Source organism: Guillardia theta (assembly GCF_000315625.1).
Source record: "Guillardia theta CCMP2712 unplaced genomic scaffold GUITHscaffold_12, whole genome shotgun sequence".
Taxonomy (NCBI): domain Eukaryota; class Cryptophyceae; order Pyrenomonadales; family Geminigeraceae; genus Guillardia; species Guillardia theta.
In genome coordinates, this window is record NW_005434662.1 from 350,806 (window position 1) to 369,123 (window position 18,318).

Consider the following 18,318-nt stretch of genomic DNA (forward strand, 5'->3'; position numbering starts at 1 on the left):
AGCAGGAGCAGGAGCAGGAGCAGGAGCAGGAGCAGGAGGGATGCAAAAAGGCACACTGGAAATCCAACGGTATGACATGAAAGGAAGGGAGAAGGATCGAGAGTTGTAGTTGTAAGAGAGAACACTCTTGGGCTGGATGGTGAAAGTGTGCGGGACGAAGGAGAGGGGGAGGCAGCGATGATGACCCAGTCGAATGTTGTCCGCTATGACAGCAGCAGCAGCGTCAGGCAGGAGGTTGTAGGATAGGTCGAGACTTGACAGTTTCCTTGCACACCGTCAGCTGGTTCCCAGCGCGATCGTCCTCTCCTCACCTGCACGCCCTCAGGAGCATCCGGAGCCAGCTGAAGTCCGCGACCTCCTCCTCCTCTCCCCGCCCGATGTTATTGTGCGACACGTTTAGCACGCGCAGGCTGAGTGCGGCCTCCTCCTCCTTCTCTCCACGGCCGAGGCCCTCGCCAAACGCGTACACCTGATCCTCCGTCACAGCTGGCGCGATCGCAGTCACCCGCGCCTACCCCTTGGAAGCACGCGTTGTTGAAGGAGATGTCCAGCTCTGAGGATCTGTGGTGAGAAATCCTCTTCCTCCTCTCCCCCTTGTCCTCACTTCTTCTTCCTCTTTTTGTTCCTCTCCTCTCTCCTCTCTCCCCTCTCCTCTCTCCTCTCTCCTCTCTCCTCTCTCCTCTCTCCTCTCTCCTCTCTCCTCCCCGCAGTTCTTTCTATCCGCTCTCTGCTACTTTCCTTCATGTCCCCCTACTCCAGGACTTGTCCTCTTCTGCCCCCACTGCCTTCCGTCTTCCATCAACTCTTCTCCTCTCCTTCACCTCGAATTCTGTGGCAGGAGCCAAACGCTCTGCCAATGCTAGCCACGCCTGCGCGTCCGGCAGGTCATACGCGTCAGGAAGGGGAGGAGAAGACAGACCAGGAGGATCGAGCGCGTTGTTGGAGACGTTGAGGACGGCAAGGGACCCCGCCGAGCTGTTGCCCACCAGGGCCTCAGCCAGCGATTTTGCTCCTCGTTGCCCTGAAGGATGAAACGTTTGACAGCAGGCGGAGGAGGTGGAGGATGACCGATGGCGTTGGAGCTGATGTCAAGCGTTTCGACGGATCGATTGGTAAGGAGAAACTCGGAGAGGTGGGTACAGCCGACGACACCCAGCTGATGGAGCAGTCAGTAGAATCGTACGGAAGGAAGAGAGGGAGAGGGGAGAGGGGAGAGGGACGAAAGGAGAGACGAGAGAGAGAGAGGAGAGAAGCGAGGAAAGAGGAGAGAGGAGAGAGAAGACATTGGAGTAGAAGGAAACAATTGCCCGAAAGGACAAGAAATCGAGAAGGGGAAATGCAGAGAAAAGGCACAGAGGACAGCAATAGAGGTTGGGGATATGGACGAGGAGGAGGAGGAGGAGGAGGAGGAGGAGGAGGAGGAGGACAAGAAGGACGAGGGGCAAAGATCTAAGTTCCTGATTCTCCGACAAGTTCAACTCACGGAGACTCGCTGGTAGCAGAGTGTGAGCTTTACAGCTCCGGGTCAAGACGGCAAGACTGACCAGGGCAGTGGGTCTGGAGGGCCGACATGAGGACCTGCGTGCCCTCCTGGGACAGTTTGTTGCTTTTGAGATCGAGGCGGGTGAGCTAGCACGGCCTGTCACCGACCCCGCAGCTCGAGAGACGGGAGGTACGTTCAACGCCGAGCCCGACTGCAGCTGGTCCTTGAGGGAGAAGCAGAAGAGGGAGGCAAGGTTGTTCTGTCTGAGCTCGAGGCCTTGGCCGCCAGGTCAGAGGGCAGGGGAGGAGGAGACGGGAGCAAGGCTCACTCGTGAGGGAGGGGCAGCCATTCAGGTCCTCCAGGAGCTGGTGGGAGAGCTCCTCGAGCCGCCTGCGCTATCAGAGTCACTGCATGGTCGCCGTGACCTGCCGCCGTTGGGCTGACGCACTTGCAGTTATGAACCCTCAGGGTCTGAAGGCGATGGAGGGAGGAGATGGCACGTGGGAGCTCATACGCTGCCGGCTGCTCCAGGGACTCCTGCAGTGTAAGTGAGCTAAAACATGCAGGACGGACAACAACAGGCACTCACTTCTGAGAAGTGCAGGCTCGTTAGGGAAGGGCACGACCCGATCACTCGTGCCAGAACCTCGTTCCATCTCCTGCCGGAACCCTTCACAAGGTGAACGAGGAGCCTTGACGGCAAGTTACAGGGGGTCAGACGCGAAGTCGTCAGCAGCTAGTGAGAGGTGGAGCTCTTCAAGCTGAGAACTTGACACGTCAGGTCCTGCGATCAAAAGGACTATCGAGACCTCCACGCATTTACACGCCTCTACCATCCCTACATACTGGTCCATCCCAATATGCACCCTGCCCTCTAGATTCAGACGGCACCCTCCTGCCATGGACGGTGATCAAACCTCTCCAGGCACAGGGAACGCAGCAACGGCATTCCCCCTTCCCGCATCGCAGACGTCAGCATCGCGATTCCGTCGGGATCGAACGTGCAGCTTTGAAACAACCATCAGCAGAACAGCCACCTCAAAAGACATGCAGACAGTACCCGGTGAAGTCCAAACTCGTCAGCGCAGGTACTCTAAAGGAGCTGTCAGCCATGGCAGCAGCTTGACATCCCATCGCTCCTACCTGCATGTTGCGATCGCTTCCAGGACTCGCCGGAGGTTCGACGATGACACGCTGCATTCGGAGAAGCTCACCTGGCCCGGCATGAGACGGCAAGCGTAGCACGCGCCATGTCACCGAGGCAACGGGAGCAGCCTGTAGAGCCTTACAAGCGCACAACCACCTGTCGTCGTCATGCTCTGACACAATCCAACTCACAAAGTTGCAAGTCCCGAGTGACAATCTCACGCGACTTGCTGTAGCTTCGCACGCTCTCCTTGGAGTAGCAAGCATCTGTCTCTGTGTGCTGCAAGTTTCGCGTTACTTCACATCCATGACATGGCTGGAATGTCACGTCTCGTAACGAAAAGGAAGGACTGAATTGGAGGGCCTCCTGCCGCAGGCATGAAGAGGAGTCATCAGTGAACACAGAGGCACCAGCTTGCGAAGTCGCTGTAGGAATCTCACGAAACCTGACCCGACTCCTTCGCTCCATGCCGGCAATGAAGCTATATGCAGACTCGTGCGACGAACATCGATCGATGCCATCCATGCCTTGCTAACTTGCCTGGAACCCAATCACAAAATCCACTTGTCCTCATCCTTGCTCTCCTAGCTCTTCTTGCTCTCCTCGTTCTCTGCTTGAATCCCTCAGCTTCCTCCTCACCTGCAGAGATGCATGGGGCGCAAGACTCGAAGGTCCTGAAGGATCGCGAGCAGGACCTCTTGCTCCACGGCCGACAAGCTGGCGACACCCATGGAGGGCACGTCGCCAGTTCAAGGGGATGGAGCTCGAGGAGGACACAACGTGAGAGCTAGGAGAGCGCTTCTGTGTGCCCGCTGGATCGCGCGAGGCGGTGGGGAGGGAGGGAAAGAGCAGGGCAGTCGGGAGGGTTTCCTCACAGTCCTTTTTTGTTTGTTTTTTAGGTTTTACAGGGATGGGGAGGAGGGGCGACAAGGACAGGGAGGGAGAAATTATGGCGCGCATGCGTTTCCTAGCGCACGTCATGGTAGTCGCGTCCTCCTTGAGCTGTGCCGAGCCATGCGGGCAGGGGGATACTGTCACAGCAAGTACGAGAGCGCGCGCCATGATAGCTAGCAGCCGAAAGCTCTGTCATGAGAAACCTTGGAATGCTTCCCCTGTCATTCTGGAACGTTCGCCAGCGAACCTATGGCACAGCACCCCTGCCTTCCTCTACCAGTCTTCATCTCTCTTCCTCCTATGTGCTCTGATACCACCTGCTTTCTATACCCTAGCATGCTGTCTCCCTTGCTGACCCTCACTCCGCAGGAACGACCGCTGCGTTCGCCCCCGCGCTCTCCGCCGCTCTCCTTCACAACAAGAAGCAGCTGGTACTCCGGGTCCGCGGCGCATCGCAAGCGACCATGAGCGATGTCACGTTATACACAAACAAGATGTGCCCGTTCGCTCAGAAGGTGAGGAGCCATGGTAGCCTGCCGGTCGCTGACGAGGGAGGAGGCGTGGATTGCTCTAGAGGAGAAGAAGGTGAAGTACGACCTGGTGGAAATCAGCCTGTACGGAAGCGGAGGAAAGCCTAGATGGTTCCTCGACATGAACCCGAAAGGGCAGGTCCCAGTCTTGAAGCATGGCGACAAGGTGGCCCCTCGTGTCCTCATCGCTGGTGACGTGACAGGAAGCAGGTTGTCGTTGAATCCGACGAGATCTTGAAGTACATCGATCAGCACATGGGCTCGACTGGCGACCTGTGAGCATGCTTGCCGTTTTCCTTCTATGAAGGGCCTTCACACTCACCCGTGCCTTTCCATCAGGACCAAGGGACATGAGAGCGATGTCGCTGCATGGATGAAGTTCCTTGGAAGCGAGGTCCTCCCATCAGGGAAGGCTTTGATCAACGGATACGGATCCAAGACTTCTCTGAATGTACGAACTTCATGGCTTGATCAGACCGATCTGCACTTTGATGTTTTTGAAACACCAACAGGAGGCGCTCCGTAGGATGGAGGAAAGGATTCAGGGACCCTTCATCTTCGGGGGAGACTTCACCTTGGCGGATATAGCTTCAGCTCCGTTCTTTCAACGTATGATGACAGAGCAGGCAAGGCTGGGGTAAGCACAGAGCTCTAAGCATGTCCGCGAGTGACAATACCCCCCCCGGCAAACAGTTTGAACCGACAGGAGTACCCCAAGATCTTCGCATGGTACGAGGCCATCAAGGTGATTGCCCTCCTCCTTCCTCCTCTCCTCCTCTCCTCCTCTCCTCCTCTCCTCCTCTCCTCCTCTCCTCCTCTCCTCCTCTCCTCCTCTCCCACTTTCTCTTCCTATCTTGTCACGAGTATGCTGCCAGGCCAAGCCTTCCTTCAGCAACACCGTCGTCAAGTCCTGGTGGTGGTGGTGGTAACGCCTCCCCCTCGTTGGAGTATAGTCCGAAATGACTTCTTTTCGATAATTAACTAGACGTTTATTGAAAACTATCCTTTTCAGCAATAAGATATATCCGATTGTTTACTACACACACGTCCAGGCGCACGTCTGCGCATGTCCAGCGGAGGGAGACAAAAGTCAAGGGGTGCCCTTCGCAAGTAGCTAGTGTATCTTTCCCTTCCTCCATCTCCCTGCTACCCCCTTGCTGCTCCCTCGTGACCATCGCCTGTGCTCACTCCCTCCTCCCTGCACATGTCCCACCCTCCCCCTGATCCTGGTCCACATGGCATGCCCATTGCTGACTCGCTCCAGCCTGCTGCTCCCCGCAAGGCCCCAGAGACGGTCGTCATTCACTCCAGGACCAAGAGCGGGCTCATCCGCAGAGACAAGGCTGTCACGGTGAGTCTGGAGCAGCTCAAGGGTCTCTTCGGCTCGAGCCAGGAAAGCGCCGCACAGTCGCTGGTACGTGATGCTGGTCGCAGGAGCGCTGCTGACGCTGACGGGCATTCGTGTAGGGGGTGTCGCTGACGAGCTTCAAAGGCGCCTGCAGGAAGCTTGGCCTTGACCGATGGCCTTACACGAGGGGCAAGCAGCGGCCTCCAAACAGCCCCCCGCGCAGCTCGACTGCCTCGCCCATAGTAAGCGACGGCCCTGCTGCACGTGTAGACACACACGACGCGGGAGCCGACGAGCAAGCGGAGGATGCCGAGGCCTCCATGCCGTCTCACGGCTTGACGACCTGCTCATACGACTTGACGACCTTGCTCGAGGGCAGCCATCTCATGACAGGGTCCAGGAGATCGACGGGAGAGCAGAGCGCCGGAGCAACCAGGCAGGCTGAGGAGGCGGGAGGGACAGAAGGCTTGTCAGCTTTAGATCTTGAGTGGATACAGGAGTATATGGCGGCCGACATGGATTGCGAGGAGGGAGCAATCTGATAGTAGAAAAACGTCTTCTCGTCGCAGCTACATGAGATGGAGAGCTTGGGGAAGATAGAAGAGAGGTACTTTTGCGCATGTTAGATTACAGGTGTATCATCATAAAGACGTATGCGATAGCGTCAAAGTAAATGGATACTTAAGCAGTCTTTCCATGGAATAGTTGCGCGTAACAGAGGAGGAAATGTGCACGCCTCAGAGCTGTTTCTGGCTCAACATTTCAAAGCTAGAAAGAGTCTGGTGTATTTGAACAATGCAGTGAAGTTTCATGCAGCATTTTTCAATCTCACAGTCTGACCAAATGAATGTATTATTGCTCGAGTTTCCACATTGGATGTACAATACACACTCTAACATCAAAGTATCAATCTTGTTTGATATCTTGCCATCTGTCATCATCATTTTCCTAGCCTTCTGTACAGGAAATACTCTAACATGCGCAAAAGTACCTCTCTTCTATCTTCCCCAAGCTCTCCATCTCATGTAGCTGCGACGAGAAGACGTTTTTCTACTATCAGATTGCTCCCTCCTCGCAATCCATGTCGGCCGCCATATACTCCTGTATCCACTCAAGATCTAAAGCTGACAAGCCTTCTGTCCCTCCCGCCTCCTCAGCCTGCCTGGTTGCTCCGGCGCTCTGCTCTCCCGTCGATCTCCTGGACCCCGTCATGAGATGGCTGCCCTCGAGCAAGGTCGTCAAGTCGTATGAGCAGGTCGTCAAGCCGTGAGACGGCATGGAGGCCTCGGCATCCTCCGCTTGCTCGTCGGCTCCCGCGTCGTGTGTGTCTACACGTGCAGCAGGGCCGTCGCTTACTATGGGCGAGGCAGTCGAGCTGCGCGGGGGGCTGTTTGGAGGCCGCTGCTTGCCCCTCGTGTAAGGCCATCGGTCAAGGCCAAGCTTCCTGCAGGCGCCTTTGAAGCTCGTCAGCGACACCCCCTACACGCATGCCCGTCAGCGTCAGCAGCGCTCCTGCGACCGGCATCACGTACCAGCGACTGTGCGGCGCTTTCCTGGCTCGAGCCGAAGAGACCCTTGAGCCGCTCCAGACTCACCGTGACAGCCTTGTCTCTGCGGATGAGCCCGCTCTTGGTCCTGGAGTGAATGACGACCGTCTCTGGGGCCTTGCGGGGAGCAGCAGGCTGGAGCGAGTCAGCAATGGGCATGCCATGTGGACCAGGATCAGGGAGAGGGTGGGACATGTGCAGGGAGGAGGGAGTGAGCGCAGGCGATGGTCACGTTGACCACGGTAATTAGAAGTTTGAATGGGGCGGCCAACCTTGTGTTTGAAAAGATTGTTGTTCGGGTTGCACCTGTTATCACGGGAACCATATCTCACAAAAGGGCGCAAGAAGTAATGGGGTCCGTGCTGTAGCTGCTTCATTTCCAACATGGGACGTTTCGAGGGGGATAAGGAGATTCTGATCGGATTTGGTCACTAATCATCCGATGTCACCGCTCGTCGAACACGCGGCCCGCCCCGGCGGAGTCCAAAGCCCTAGCCAGCCTGGGGGGTCATAGCGGCAGTGAGCCTCAGTGACTACGGTAGGGCCTCCCGTGCCAGGCTGAGTCATCCGGGTCACGGGTGATCCGTCCGCAAGCCCCGCGGGCCTGAGCATCCCGGAAGTTGGGCTCGGAAAGGCTCTCAGTCACGCCGTGATGCCCCGGCTTCCTCAGGTTACTCAAACTTTTCAAATCGGACTCGGAAAACTCCGACAGCGAGAACCAACTTGACGGGCCGGGCCCATCCTGCCAACTTGCGGTCACGGCTGTACCCCAACCCGGCATTAACTGATACCTTTCGAAGTTCACGTACAGCGATGTCGCCGGCCGGGAGTGTGGCCACCGTCGAACTCGAAGTCTTGCGACCGTCATGGTCCGACTCAGGCCCGGGGCGAGAGGCCATCTCAGCGCTGCCGTCACAAGTTCCCCCAAGTTGTTCGCCGAGCGATCCGCCAGCCACCGTAGCGAAATGCATCACTGAGTCCTGCAAGAGTCCATCACTGTGCTCTCAGTACGGTAGTGACTCGCCGGATCAGTGCCGGCCGCCGGCCCGGCCGGGCCGGGCCGGGCGTTGCCGGGTTCCGAAGACCCGCCCGGCCGGCAACCGTTTTGTAACGGTCAGTCCCAAAATAGTCTTTTTGCGGTCAGTACAGTTGAATGGCTTGACAAGCCTTGAAGGGAAATGGCGGTGCCGGTGCGCGCGTGGGGAGGGGCTCTGAGCCTGCTGGTCCTCGGGGCAGCTACAGTCCTTCTCCTTCTCACTCAGCAAGATGATCAGGCTGGGCCGCCAGGAGAGCTGAAGCTGAGCGAGGATGAGAGCACTGTTGACCATTTCTTCGCAGTGCCAGGGTTTGACAAGCGCTCCCTGCAGTCAAGACTCCGAGTGAGCGACCAGGACCAAGAGGATGCGGCAGCGGCGGCAGCTTCTCTGCCAGTATCTGACAGCGGAGCGGAATTGCCAGATGCGGAGATAGCACGCCAAATGGCACAAGGAGGATATCAGTTTGCAAAGCGGCAAATTCATATCGCTGACTCCAAGAGTGCAACAGGAGTCAGAGGGGGCGAGGTAGGGTATGGAGAAGGAGGAGAGGGAGGTCAAGGAGGAGGCAGTGACAGTGGCGGAGGAGGAGAAGCAGGAGGAGAAGCAGGAGGAGGAGGAAGCGGCGGCGGCGGCGGCGGCGGCGGCAGAGGAGGAGGACGAGGAGGAAGCGGAGGAGGAGGAGGAAGCGGAGGAGGAGGAAATGTTGGCAGGGATGGTTGGGGACTTAGGGAGGATGGAGCAGCTCCTACTGGACCGATGAACAGACGTGGAGTCGATGGTGGTGGTGGTGGTGGAGGAGGAGGAGGAGGAGGAGGAGGAGGAGGAGGAGGAGGAGATATGGAAGACGGGAGCCAAGGCAGTGTTGGCGCAGGCAGGGGTGGCTTGGGAAGCTTGGGAGGCAAGCAGAGTGAGGCAACGAGCGAGAGAATGAGGATTGAAGAAAACTCTGCTGACGGCACTTTTGATTCTCAAAGTGACGGGAGAGGATATTCAAATGCTGGAGGGGAGGGAGAGGGAGAAACTGCGGGAGAGGCAAGCGGAGGTGGTGGAATGGGATTAGAAAGACCTTGGGTAGAGGGCAAGGCAGATGCCTCGGGCAGAAGCGGAGGCACCAGTCAGGGACCTTATGGGGCAGCTGGTGATGGGCGAAGGGAGGGTGATTGGGGGTTCGGAGGAGACGAAGCTGGGAATGTGGGTGGAAGTGGTGTTGGCAGCTCGTCGTCTGCTGGAGGGCAGGGGGTTGGAGCAGATAATCTGAAGAAGTATTGGGCGTCGAAGATGATCAGCGGCCTTGTGAAGATTCTTGATCCAGAGGGAAGCTCGGAATATCTTCAGAAGATAAAGCAGATGGCAGCCCTTCCTGCTGGCATGCAGTCACAAGCTGCACCTGGGTTGGCTCCGATGGATGGTGGTCATGGCAGAGAAGGGACGTCTGTGGCTGGGGGAGCCGGCCAGGGTGGGGAAGGGGAATCGAGCGAAGCTGGGAATGGAGCAGGGGAAGGAGAGGATGGAGCAGGGGAAGCTGGCTTGAGCGATGCGGTCTCCAAAGACCTGGTAGAAGAGTTGGTTTGCTGCAGAAGACTTCTGAATGGGGTTGGCAGGAACGTCTCATCAAGAGCAGATGGAATTCGTTCAAGAGCAAGGTCTGTGAGCAGCTAGTCCATGAGATTGAAAACTGAGCTTCTGCTTGTCAAGGTCGGGAGAGACCATTCGTTTTCCGCACAGGACATGTCCCTGATCAGAGGGCTGGTAGAGTCATACGTGAAGGGAGTGGATGGAGCAGGGGCTGCAGGTAGGCAAGGAGGTCAAGCAGGAGATGGGGAGTACGCAAAGATTCTGTTTGGTGAGAGATGCGTGTTGAAATGCATCTAGCGTGTGAGAGTATCTGTACAGGGAAAGGAAAGTCAGCCGAGTCTGCCATGCGGGCTGCCAGTCAAATTGCCCAGGCGCTCGACGGCAATCTTGCAAGACTCGGGATCGGAGCTTCAGGGCAGGGAGGAAGCGGGGTACACGGAAAGGACGGGATGGCAGGAAGCGAGGGAGCGGAAGGGGCGGAGGGAGCAGAAGGGGCAGGAGGCTCAGCATGTGAGTGAATTGTCGATGAGATCTGTAGCTTCACCTTAACTTTTGAATGTCCAGCGTCTGTGGCAGGACGAGGGGCAGCAGTCGAGGACGCGCTTGCTGAAGCTTTCAATGACGAGGGGCTCTACATCCCTCCCAAGAGCGTGAGTGTCGCTCCCCACCGTTCTCACCTAGGTCAGTGTATGACTTGCTGGCCTGCAGGGACTTTCGGGGAGTGGAGTGGGAGGAGGCTCCCCCTACGGAGGCGTCCTTCCCCTGAAAAAGTTGGAGCCTTCCTCTGCGGCCGGCTCGGGTAAGCGAGGATGGTTTGCCTTACTTGGAGATGACGTGTCAACAGGAGCTGCGTCTGTTGGGAGCTCAGCAGGAGCAGGAGCAGGTGCAGGAGCAGGTGCAGGAGCAGGGGGAGGATGCGGTGAAGATCTTCGGAAATTTGCAGACCTACTGAACTCTGAGGGGCTGATGAAGAACAATCCTTGTGGCGGAGGAGGTGGTGGAGGCGGCGGAGGAGGAGGAGGCGGCGGCGGCGGAGGAGGAGGAGGAGGTGGCGGAGGAGGGGTGGCGGAGGAGGAGGAGGAGGAGGAGGAGGAGGAGGAGGAGGAGAAAGCTGCTCAGCTCACTCGCGGGTGGCACATGGGAGGGTCTCGCCATCGACGGCAGTGGAGGTGAACAAGAGCGTGACGATCCTGTGCGACGAGAACTTCTTCATCCGACCCAGAGTCGAGCCGCTCACTGGTGAACCCCTGACCTGCTGGGATGGAGTCCAGCTGAGCAGCTGCGGCTCTAGAGGAGGGGTTGCAGTCTGTCAGCAGGATCGCCGCTTTCAGCCCAAGCTCTCCTGTGCTGGCCCCTTCTGCTCGCTGCCGGCTCCTCACCCTCACGCCTCCGTCTCCCCCTCAGCTCGGGTGCTGGCGGGGGCAAGCGTGAACGTCTCGTGCGAGGAGGGATACTTCGTCTCCTCCAGCTCCGGGCCAGCTGGCTGGGGAGAGGAGACCTGCTTCCCCGACGGAAGGTTTCGTCCCCAGCTCAGGTGCGAGCCATGGTGTGACCCTCCAGCTCAGCCCGAGCACGCGACTGTCTCGCGGCATGACATGGTGAGGAGTGGAGAGACTGTGGAGGTGACTTGCGACCGGGGGTACCTGGTGGCTGGGGAGGACGGGAAGAGGAGCAGGAGCATTCGCTGCTATCCCAACCGATCATTCTGGCCGGAGGTCTCGTGCGATGGTCCCTGGTGCCCTCCCATCTCTCCTCCCCCCAACAGCTTCGCCTCTCCTCCTGGGTACGTGCGGGTAGGAGACAACGTCAGCATCCACTGCAGGGACGGGTTCGTGCCGTGGGGAGGAGGAGGAGAGTTTCCGGTCTGCTTCTCCAACCTCACCTTCTCCCCTGCTCGTGGTTGTGCTCGGAGCTGCGGGGTTCATCCGGAGGTGGAGCATGCGGCAGTCGCTCCCAATGAGCGTCGGGTGCACCTTGGAAGAGGATCGCAGCACGTCACCATCGAATGCAATCAGGATTACGTCCCTGTGGGGCCGGGGAGTACCCACCCCTGGTGCCAGCAGGATGGGACATTCACCCGTGCTGCATCCTGTATGCGCGTCTGCGGATCGTTCGCTGCTCCCCCTCACTCCCTGGTGCTTGACCGCCCGTCGCCGGCCAGCATGGTCAACGACTCATTGGTGGAGAGAGGATGGAGCTCGGAGCTCTCTTGGACGAACAGGACGGCGTCGTTCCTTCAGGGAGAGGAGGTCGTGATGAGGTGCGAGGAGGGGTACCTCCCTGTGGGAGATGGGAGTCTGCACCCGTCCTGCATGCCCAACGGCTCCTTCTCTCCTGCCAAGAGCTGCCTGCGATCTTGCAGCAAGTTCGACCCTCCTCCCCATGGCGTCGTTACTTTCTTCCTCCGGCCCGGGCTGGACGTGCCTGTGGAGGGAGACCTGGCATTCCTCCGCTGTCAGGAGAACTTCACGCTAGGAGGCAATGGAACGCACGTGCCCATGTGTATGAAGGACGGAGAGTTCGAGGAGAGGAGGGTGTGCGTCCCCCTGCCGTCTCCTGTTCTGCGGAGGCCAGAGGTGCCGATGACGCGGCTGAGGAAGTACGTGGAGGAGATGGAGAAGCTGCTTCGGCGGGCGAGGAGGGCGACGAGGGGGATGGGAACTCTAGTGCTCCACATGAACGACCTCTTCAACCTGACAGACTTCGAGTATCACGCCACCAAGACTCGCCTCCCCTGCCGGCTGGGCTTCGAGACCTACTGCCATGAGCGGGTGAAGGAGGCGAAGGAGGCCGAAGGCTCGTCGTCCTCTGCCGAAGGCAACGCCCAGCGCTTGCTCGGCATCGCTAAGTCCCATCTGAAGCTCATGCAGTCGGTGGACGAGCAGATCGTGAGGAAGTTCACGAGGATGCAGGAGGTGGATGAGGAGGAGATGGACAGGATGGAAGCCTGCGCCAACGCTCTGTATGCGGCTGAACCCTATCTGCCAGAGGAGGAGGGGGCAGATACAGTCGAAGTATCTGCACCTTCTCCTCCTCCCCCGGCAAGCGTCAAGGTTGAGGGAGACGCTGGAGGCTCATGGGACCCGCTGGATGACGTTGAAAACTTCTTGTTAGGGAAGAGGAAGCAAGCAGGGAGCAAGTTGAAGTCTCGAGCGTTGCAGAAAGGAGGAGCAGGAGGAGGAAGCGGAGAGGGGGGAGCAGGAGGAGGTGAAGGGGGCAAGGCAGGATCAGACTGGTACAACCTAGACGTGTACGACTTCCTGATGGGGGAGAAACAACATTCTTCACGAGATATAGACGTTCGAGGGAAAGGAAGAGGCAGACAAGCAGGAGCAGGAGGTGGGAGAGCAGCAGAAGCAGCAGGGGAGGACATTTCGCATGATCCTCCTCCTGCTGTCTCCCACACGTCTAGGAGGAAGCTGCTGAGCATCAGTTCGACAAGGAGCAGCCGACACTCGCGGCAGTTCACGTCAGGCTCTGCCCTCCTCCTCCCCGACCGCCTTGCAAGGACCTCCTCCTCTCACTCCAGCCTGGAGCAGCTCCGGACTGTGATGAAGCACCTGTTGCAGCGCCTTAAGGTGCAGAGGAGAGAGATCATGAGGCCTGAAAGTACATCCGTCGACGTCCGGAGGAGGGGGGAGCAGCAGCTGCTGCTGCAGCAGGAGGAGGCAGGAGGGGCTCGGAGCAAGAAACCTGCACGCGTGCAAGACCTCTTCAACTTCGAGGACATCGAAAGGATCATCGACACCTCATCTCCTTACACGGAGAGCGTCTGGAGGCCGTTGACCGTGTCGTGCCATGACAGCGTCAAGGGCCTCAAGAATGGGACGGTCAGTAGCAGCTCGACCAGCCCGTTCGTCTGCGCGTAGTCCTGACTGTCTTGCAGGTCTCCATCACTCGGCGGGATGAGCTGGTGAAGCAACTGGAGGAGGAAGCTGAACGAGTGGAGCAGGTTGAGGAGATGAAAAGACAACTATCACCATCATCATCTCCATCATCATCATAGTCATTGTCATCATTATCACCATCACCATCACCATCACCATCACTATCACCGTCCCATTCACATTCTCACTTTCACGGACTGCACATTCTCGCATTCACATACCCAAGTCTTGACGTCCGCGTATACACAACTTCACATTCACAGTCACAACATAGAATGATAAGATATCGGCAGAGTGCGCACAGCACGAGGAACCGACACAATCTGAGCCCAAATGCCGCTGAAGCATTGTCACAATCCAAAGACGATCACAAGAATATGTCTCAATCCCATCCGCACATGTCACAACAACTGCACTTCGTTGACAACATCGCACAACCACTCCTTTCATCTCGCCTTCTCCTTCTGACTTGAGAAATGCACAGCGCGTGGAAATCTTCGTGAACATGACAAAGAAGGAGCTGGAGGCCATGAGAGAGATCGTTGACGTCGAGTTGAAGGTTTGACACCTCGAGCCTCTCCGCGCACGTTTCTCACCCTCCCCTTCCCCGCAGCAACTGAAGGTCAAGATCGACAAATTGAACGCTATCACCGAAGCAGGATACAACACTGCAGACAAGGCCCTTGCAGGTCGACCACTCCTTGCTCCTGCCTTCAAGCTTCTCCTTCGTTTCTCTGTCCCTCCTCCTCCTCCTCCATCCTCCTTCCGCCTTCACTATCATATGTCCCTTACATGCTCTCCTCCGCTCCTTCATCTACCTTGTCCTTGGTTGTCTCTCTCCTATTTTCCCTGCTCCGTTTCTGCTCCGTCTTTCCCTCCTCCCTACCTCTCTCCGTCCCTTACTCTCTTCCACCTGCTTCTCCCCTCCCTCCAGCCTTGTGCTCATGACGGTGGCCATGGTCAGATGCGACATCCGCTGATCCGGACAAGTACAAGTCTCCAGTCGACAACAACGCCAACATTCAATCTATCGATGTTGAACTCGCTCGCTGTCTGCATCATCGTTGCTGACTGTCTTCCACAGGACATCCAGAGAATGGTGTTCAACGAATGAGAGAAGAGAGAGGGAGAGAGTTCGCTCTTGTCATCAAGGCTTCTTCTCCATAATGGTTCATGTCATAGGTATGTCAAAATGTCGTGTAATGTAAATGTTGCAAAGTCACAACACCCCCCCCCTCTTCAATCAACACAAGACGACAGCCATTGTACGATCTCAGCGTCTACATCGACGCCTGTCCCATCAGGCTGCTCCCCCCCCGACTCGCCGACCCCTCCTCTCGAGTTGAAGACAAGAGACTTGTCGTCAACTGCCCTATCTGTCCTCGAAATATCGATCAAAACCCTGTGTTCCATGATTACTGCCTTCGTCATCACCAACACAAATTCGTTCGCTCTCAGACCCCTCCACCTCTTCACTTCCTCCACCTCCACCACACCCACATCACCACATCGCCATCATCCCCTCTTTCATACATGTACAGGAGACAATCGCACACGTACGCAGGCTCACATTTTCTCTTGCATGTTGTCGACCCCCTCAGGGATCTCGAGGAATTCCACATGCAGTCCCCTCCTCTCCAGGTCCTCCACAAACTTGTTCACACTCGAAGCTTCATAGTCCTTCCCCCGCACCTGCAGCATGAACATCGCCTTTGCAGCACTCATCCCCATGCCTTCCTCCTGCTTCCCCTGACCTCTCCCAAGAACCTCTGCCACCATCCGCGACAGGAAGAAGTAGGACGTGGAGTGCGTGGTATCCCCGTATACCACGTCCGAGCCCACAATCACGTCCACCCCGCCCATCCAGGACGGAAGGTCGTCTCTCCACTCGAGGTGCTTCACATCGATCTTGGAGGAGAGACCGTTCTGCACGACGTTCTTCCTCAGGTTCTTCAGCGCGTCCCTGCTGCCGTCGGTGGCTGTAACCGACCCGACACCTCCCACTCCCATAGCGATTCCCATGGACAAAACTCCCGTCCCCGCCCCAACCTCGACGACCTTGGCGTTGTTGGGGAGAGAGGTCGGGTGACTGATGAGATAATCTGCGAAGATTCGGCTCGCAGGCCAAACATGCTCCTCCTCCTTCCACTTCTCCCATACGTGAAGGACGTCCTTCCCTACAGGTACTTCAACAAGATGCTGTCCTCCCCTCCGATTTCCTGAGAAATCCTACGAGTCAGTCATCAAGAACCATCAGTAAGGCACGAGCTAGAATCATGATGTCTGATACGTATGATTCGCTCCCACCATCACCAAACCCTCGTGCGCACGCTCTCTCCACTCATACCATGAGCACCCCGAGCGTCCTCAATGCAAGGCGCCAACCACACAGATCGCATGCTCGTTGATGAATGCATTCTTGTCTCTCCTCCTCTCCTCCTCCTCTCCTCCTTGTCCCTGGCCCTCCCTCCACTCACCTTGACCTGCCATGGGGAGTCGCAAGTCAACCCCCAGTTTCTGTGAACCCTACCCCCACCTCAAATATTTTGTGTACCATACTACCCTGCTTTTTTACTTCAAAACAGCACCTTGTGTACTACCCCACCCTATCATGAAAGGACCCCTGCATTCCTGCTTCCCTGCCCCATATCTTCCCCGAACTGTTCCTGTTCCCTTCAGACCTACGCCACCGCGCTCCCTCCCTCCCTCCCTCCCTCCCTCCCTTGCTGACTGTATCCCGAGCTTCCTCCATGCCCTGACGCTTGATCCCAACTGACCATCCAAGAGCTCTCCCTCAGCACGAGCTTGCTCGCAGTTCACATGGCATCGAATCATGCTCCCAGGGTGCGCCGATTGAGAGCGTGATGCATGGTGTTGACAGATCTGCAGGAAACAAACTTCAGAGAGCCACTGGTGCTAGATAACAGGAATGTCGACATGGAACAGATGGAGGTCATCCGTCCGAAGAGACCGATCAAGTTCCTGAGGGAGATTGTGTGGGAGACGATCTTTGTGAAGGAGGACGAGGAGCTCTACATGTAAGTCTCCCACCTCCTCTAGCGCCTCATGCCACGTTTCTTCTGACCTCCTAGACTCTGACTGTCCTTGGCAGACGACCGTACCTGAGGAGGCTGGGGCAGATCCTCGAGGGCTTCCTGCTGCTCTGCATCATGTCATGCCTGATGATATCCATCGTTGACTCCTTCAACAACCTGGAGGCCAGGAACTCTTGCCATGCAGGAGAGCTCGTGACGCTGCTTCCGCAGGTCACGCACCCCGAGAGCCATTGCTGGAGAGATTGCTGCAAGCACCGGGGAAAATGCAGCAAGGAGATCTGCAAAGCTCATGAGAACGTATCGGGCGGTGAAGACTCTGTTTCTCTTCCGTTGACCAGCTCCGTAGGACACTGCGGTGGACGACGTCTGCCAGTTCGCACTGAGCTGGGGAGTGTTCAGGGACAGGACCTTGGTGGTACTTCTTGTGATCTTCACGACCGAGTACGTCCTGCGTGTATGGAGTTGTGTAGAGGACGTGCGGGTAAGCCGTTGATCCTCCTCGTGTACTGCTGGGCTGAAGGTGGTGATGCAGTTCAGGAGCCCGGTGTTTGGGAGGGTGAAGTGGATGCGGCAGCCGATGTCTCTGATAGACTTGTTCTCCCTCATACCTTTCTACATCGATATCCTCGTCTCTGAGCACGACACGCACGGTTCTCGATCCCTCCCTGCTGAGCTGAACCGCTCTCGCCGAGCCTTCCTCACGTCTTGCGCAGGCTCCTCCTACGTCTTTCGAACGATACGTCTCCTCCGAATCATCACCGTCTTCCGGTGGAAGCGGCCCTTGAAAGCCATGCACATCCTGATCGAGGTTGACTGCGTCTTTCCTGCACGAAAAGCTGACAACTTCTCCCCTCACGCGCCGTCCAGGTGGCGAGCAAGAAGCAAGAGGAGCTAATGGTGACTTTCTTCGGGTCCATGATTCTCATCCTCCTCATCGGAAGTTTTATGTGCGCTCTCTTGCCTCACCGAAGGCTCTCCATCCAAGAATGATGGTGCTGCAGGTACGTGCTGGAAGGAGACGCCAACCCTGAGATGTTTCCAAACATCCCCAACGCACTCTGGTGGTAAGCTAGCGACGGGCTAGTTCGTTTGTAGTAGGTGAGGGTTATGCTCAGGTGTATCTCCTGCCTCTCTACCGTCGGCTACGGTGACGTCGTTCCGATCACTTGGATGGGGAAGGTGCCAGTGCAGAAAAGCCTTCTTCTCCCTGTTCTCACTGCAGTAAGTAGATGCTGGGCTCGTTAGCGTCCGTGCTCGGAGTTGGCTTGTTTGCGATGCCTGCCGGTCAGTTGATCATTTCCTCTCCCGATGATTTCGCGTGATGCCAAGGTGGGCAGGTATCCTCGGGTCGGGGTTCTTGGAGGTGTATGCAGAGAGGAAGTCAAGGCACTCCCGGTCTAAGTGGGGCCCACGAGAATCCCAGCAGGTGTGTGGGGAGCTCGAGCGTGAGACGACAGTTGAGAGTGGAGCTGAGCAGACTGCCATGGAAGCTGATGCGAATCAAAATGTCGACAAGGATCTGGGCGTGCAGAATGACAGCAGCTTGCACGCCGCCAGCGAGATCACAAGTGAGATGGATGACTACCCGAGTATGGCGAACTTCACCAACCTGGAGAAGAGAATGTAAGGGAGGAGGCTCTCAGCTGGTTGCGAGCATCATGCTGAGCTGACTTTGCCGCCCAGGACCTCCATGGAGAACGAGCTGAAAGATATGCGGGCAATGATCTCATCGCTGCTCCACCTGCTGCAGCCCATCGCCGAGAAGTCACTCAGGTCTCAGCCAACTCAATAAATAACCATGAACATGACTTGCC

At 57.2% G+C, this 18,318-nt stretch overlaps 6 protein-coding genes across 6 annotated transcripts; 3 read left to right on the forward strand and 3 right to left on the reverse strand.

The window, feature by feature from the left end:
• Positions 1-307: 307 nt before the first annotated feature.
• Positions 308-3,361, reverse strand: GUITHDRAFT_134642 (hypothetical protein; the record flags this gene model as incomplete). The annotated part of the gene is made up of 16 exons (XM_005838049.1): positions 308-469; positions 822-1,021; positions 1,545-1,629; positions 1,677-1,759; positions 1,812-1,873; positions 1,932-2,020; positions 2,073-2,142; positions 2,192-2,244; positions 2,330-2,378; positions 2,401-2,490; positions 2,544-2,585; positions 2,627-2,677; positions 2,698-2,758; positions 2,822-2,996; positions 3,041-3,170; positions 3,270-3,361. The coding sequence occupies 16 exons, from the start codon at positions 3,359-3,361 to the stop codon at positions 308-310; spliced, it is 1,494 nt and encodes a 497-aa protein (XP_005838106.1).
• A 203-nt stretch (positions 3,362-3,564) lies between these two features.
• On the forward strand, positions 3,565-5,944 carry GUITHDRAFT_161619 (hypothetical protein; the record flags this gene model as incomplete). The annotated part of the gene is made up of 11 exons (XM_005838050.1): positions 3,565-3,673; positions 3,894-4,039; positions 4,083-4,220; positions 4,265-4,329; positions 4,394-4,505; positions 4,567-4,691; positions 4,748-4,799; positions 4,930-4,979; positions 5,107-5,164; positions 5,337-5,405; positions 5,777-5,944. Exons 1-11 carry the CDS (start codon positions 3,580-3,582, stop codon positions 5,942-5,944), a joined length of 1,077 nt encoding a protein of 358 aa, XP_005838107.1. The 5' UTR covers positions 3,565-3,579.
• A 514-nt stretch (positions 5,945-6,458) lies between these two features.
• On the reverse strand, positions 6,459-7,326 carry GUITHDRAFT_103049 (hypothetical protein; the record flags this gene model as incomplete). Its single annotated transcript, XM_005838051.1, has 3 exons — positions 6,459-6,881; positions 6,935-7,084; positions 7,282-7,326. The coding sequence occupies 3 exons, from the start codon at positions 7,324-7,326 to the stop codon at positions 6,459-6,461; spliced, it is 618 nt and encodes a 205-aa protein (XP_005838108.1).
• An 801-nt stretch (positions 7,327-8,127) lies between these two features.
• Positions 8,128-14,562, forward strand: GUITHDRAFT_103050 (hypothetical protein; the record flags this gene model as incomplete). Its single annotated transcript, XM_005838052.1, has 14 exons — positions 8,128-8,516; positions 8,862-9,540; positions 9,588-9,629; positions 9,682-9,829; positions 9,880-10,071; positions 10,126-10,211; positions 10,270-10,360; positions 10,406-10,480; positions 10,726-13,391; positions 13,448-13,513; positions 13,933-14,007; positions 14,062-14,137; positions 14,413-14,483; positions 14,533-14,562. 14 exons carry the CDS (start codon positions 8,128-8,130, stop codon positions 14,560-14,562), a joined length of 4,686 nt encoding a protein of 1,561 aa, XP_005838109.1.
• A 452-nt stretch (positions 14,563-15,014) lies between these two features.
• Positions 15,015-15,938, reverse strand: GUITHDRAFT_134645 (hypothetical protein; the record flags this gene model as incomplete). Its single annotated transcript, XM_005838053.1, has 2 exons — positions 15,015-15,625; positions 15,926-15,938. 2 exons carry the CDS (start codon positions 15,936-15,938, stop codon positions 15,015-15,017), a joined length of 624 nt encoding a protein of 207 aa, XP_005838110.1.
• Positions 15,939-16,268: 330 nt separating this feature from the next.
• Positions 16,269-18,296, forward strand: GUITHDRAFT_103052 (hypothetical protein; the record flags this gene model as incomplete). The annotated part of the gene is made up of 13 exons (XM_005838054.1): positions 16,269-16,292; positions 16,338-16,486; positions 16,715-16,811; positions 16,851-16,985; positions 17,037-17,154; positions 17,218-17,312; positions 17,372-17,451; positions 17,506-17,568; positions 17,620-17,683; positions 17,734-17,788; positions 17,842-17,930; positions 17,982-18,127; positions 18,188-18,296. 13 exons carry the CDS (start codon positions 16,269-16,271, stop codon positions 18,294-18,296), a joined length of 1,224 nt encoding a protein of 407 aa, XP_005838111.1.
• Between the last annotated feature and the right edge of the window lie 22 nt (positions 18,297-18,318).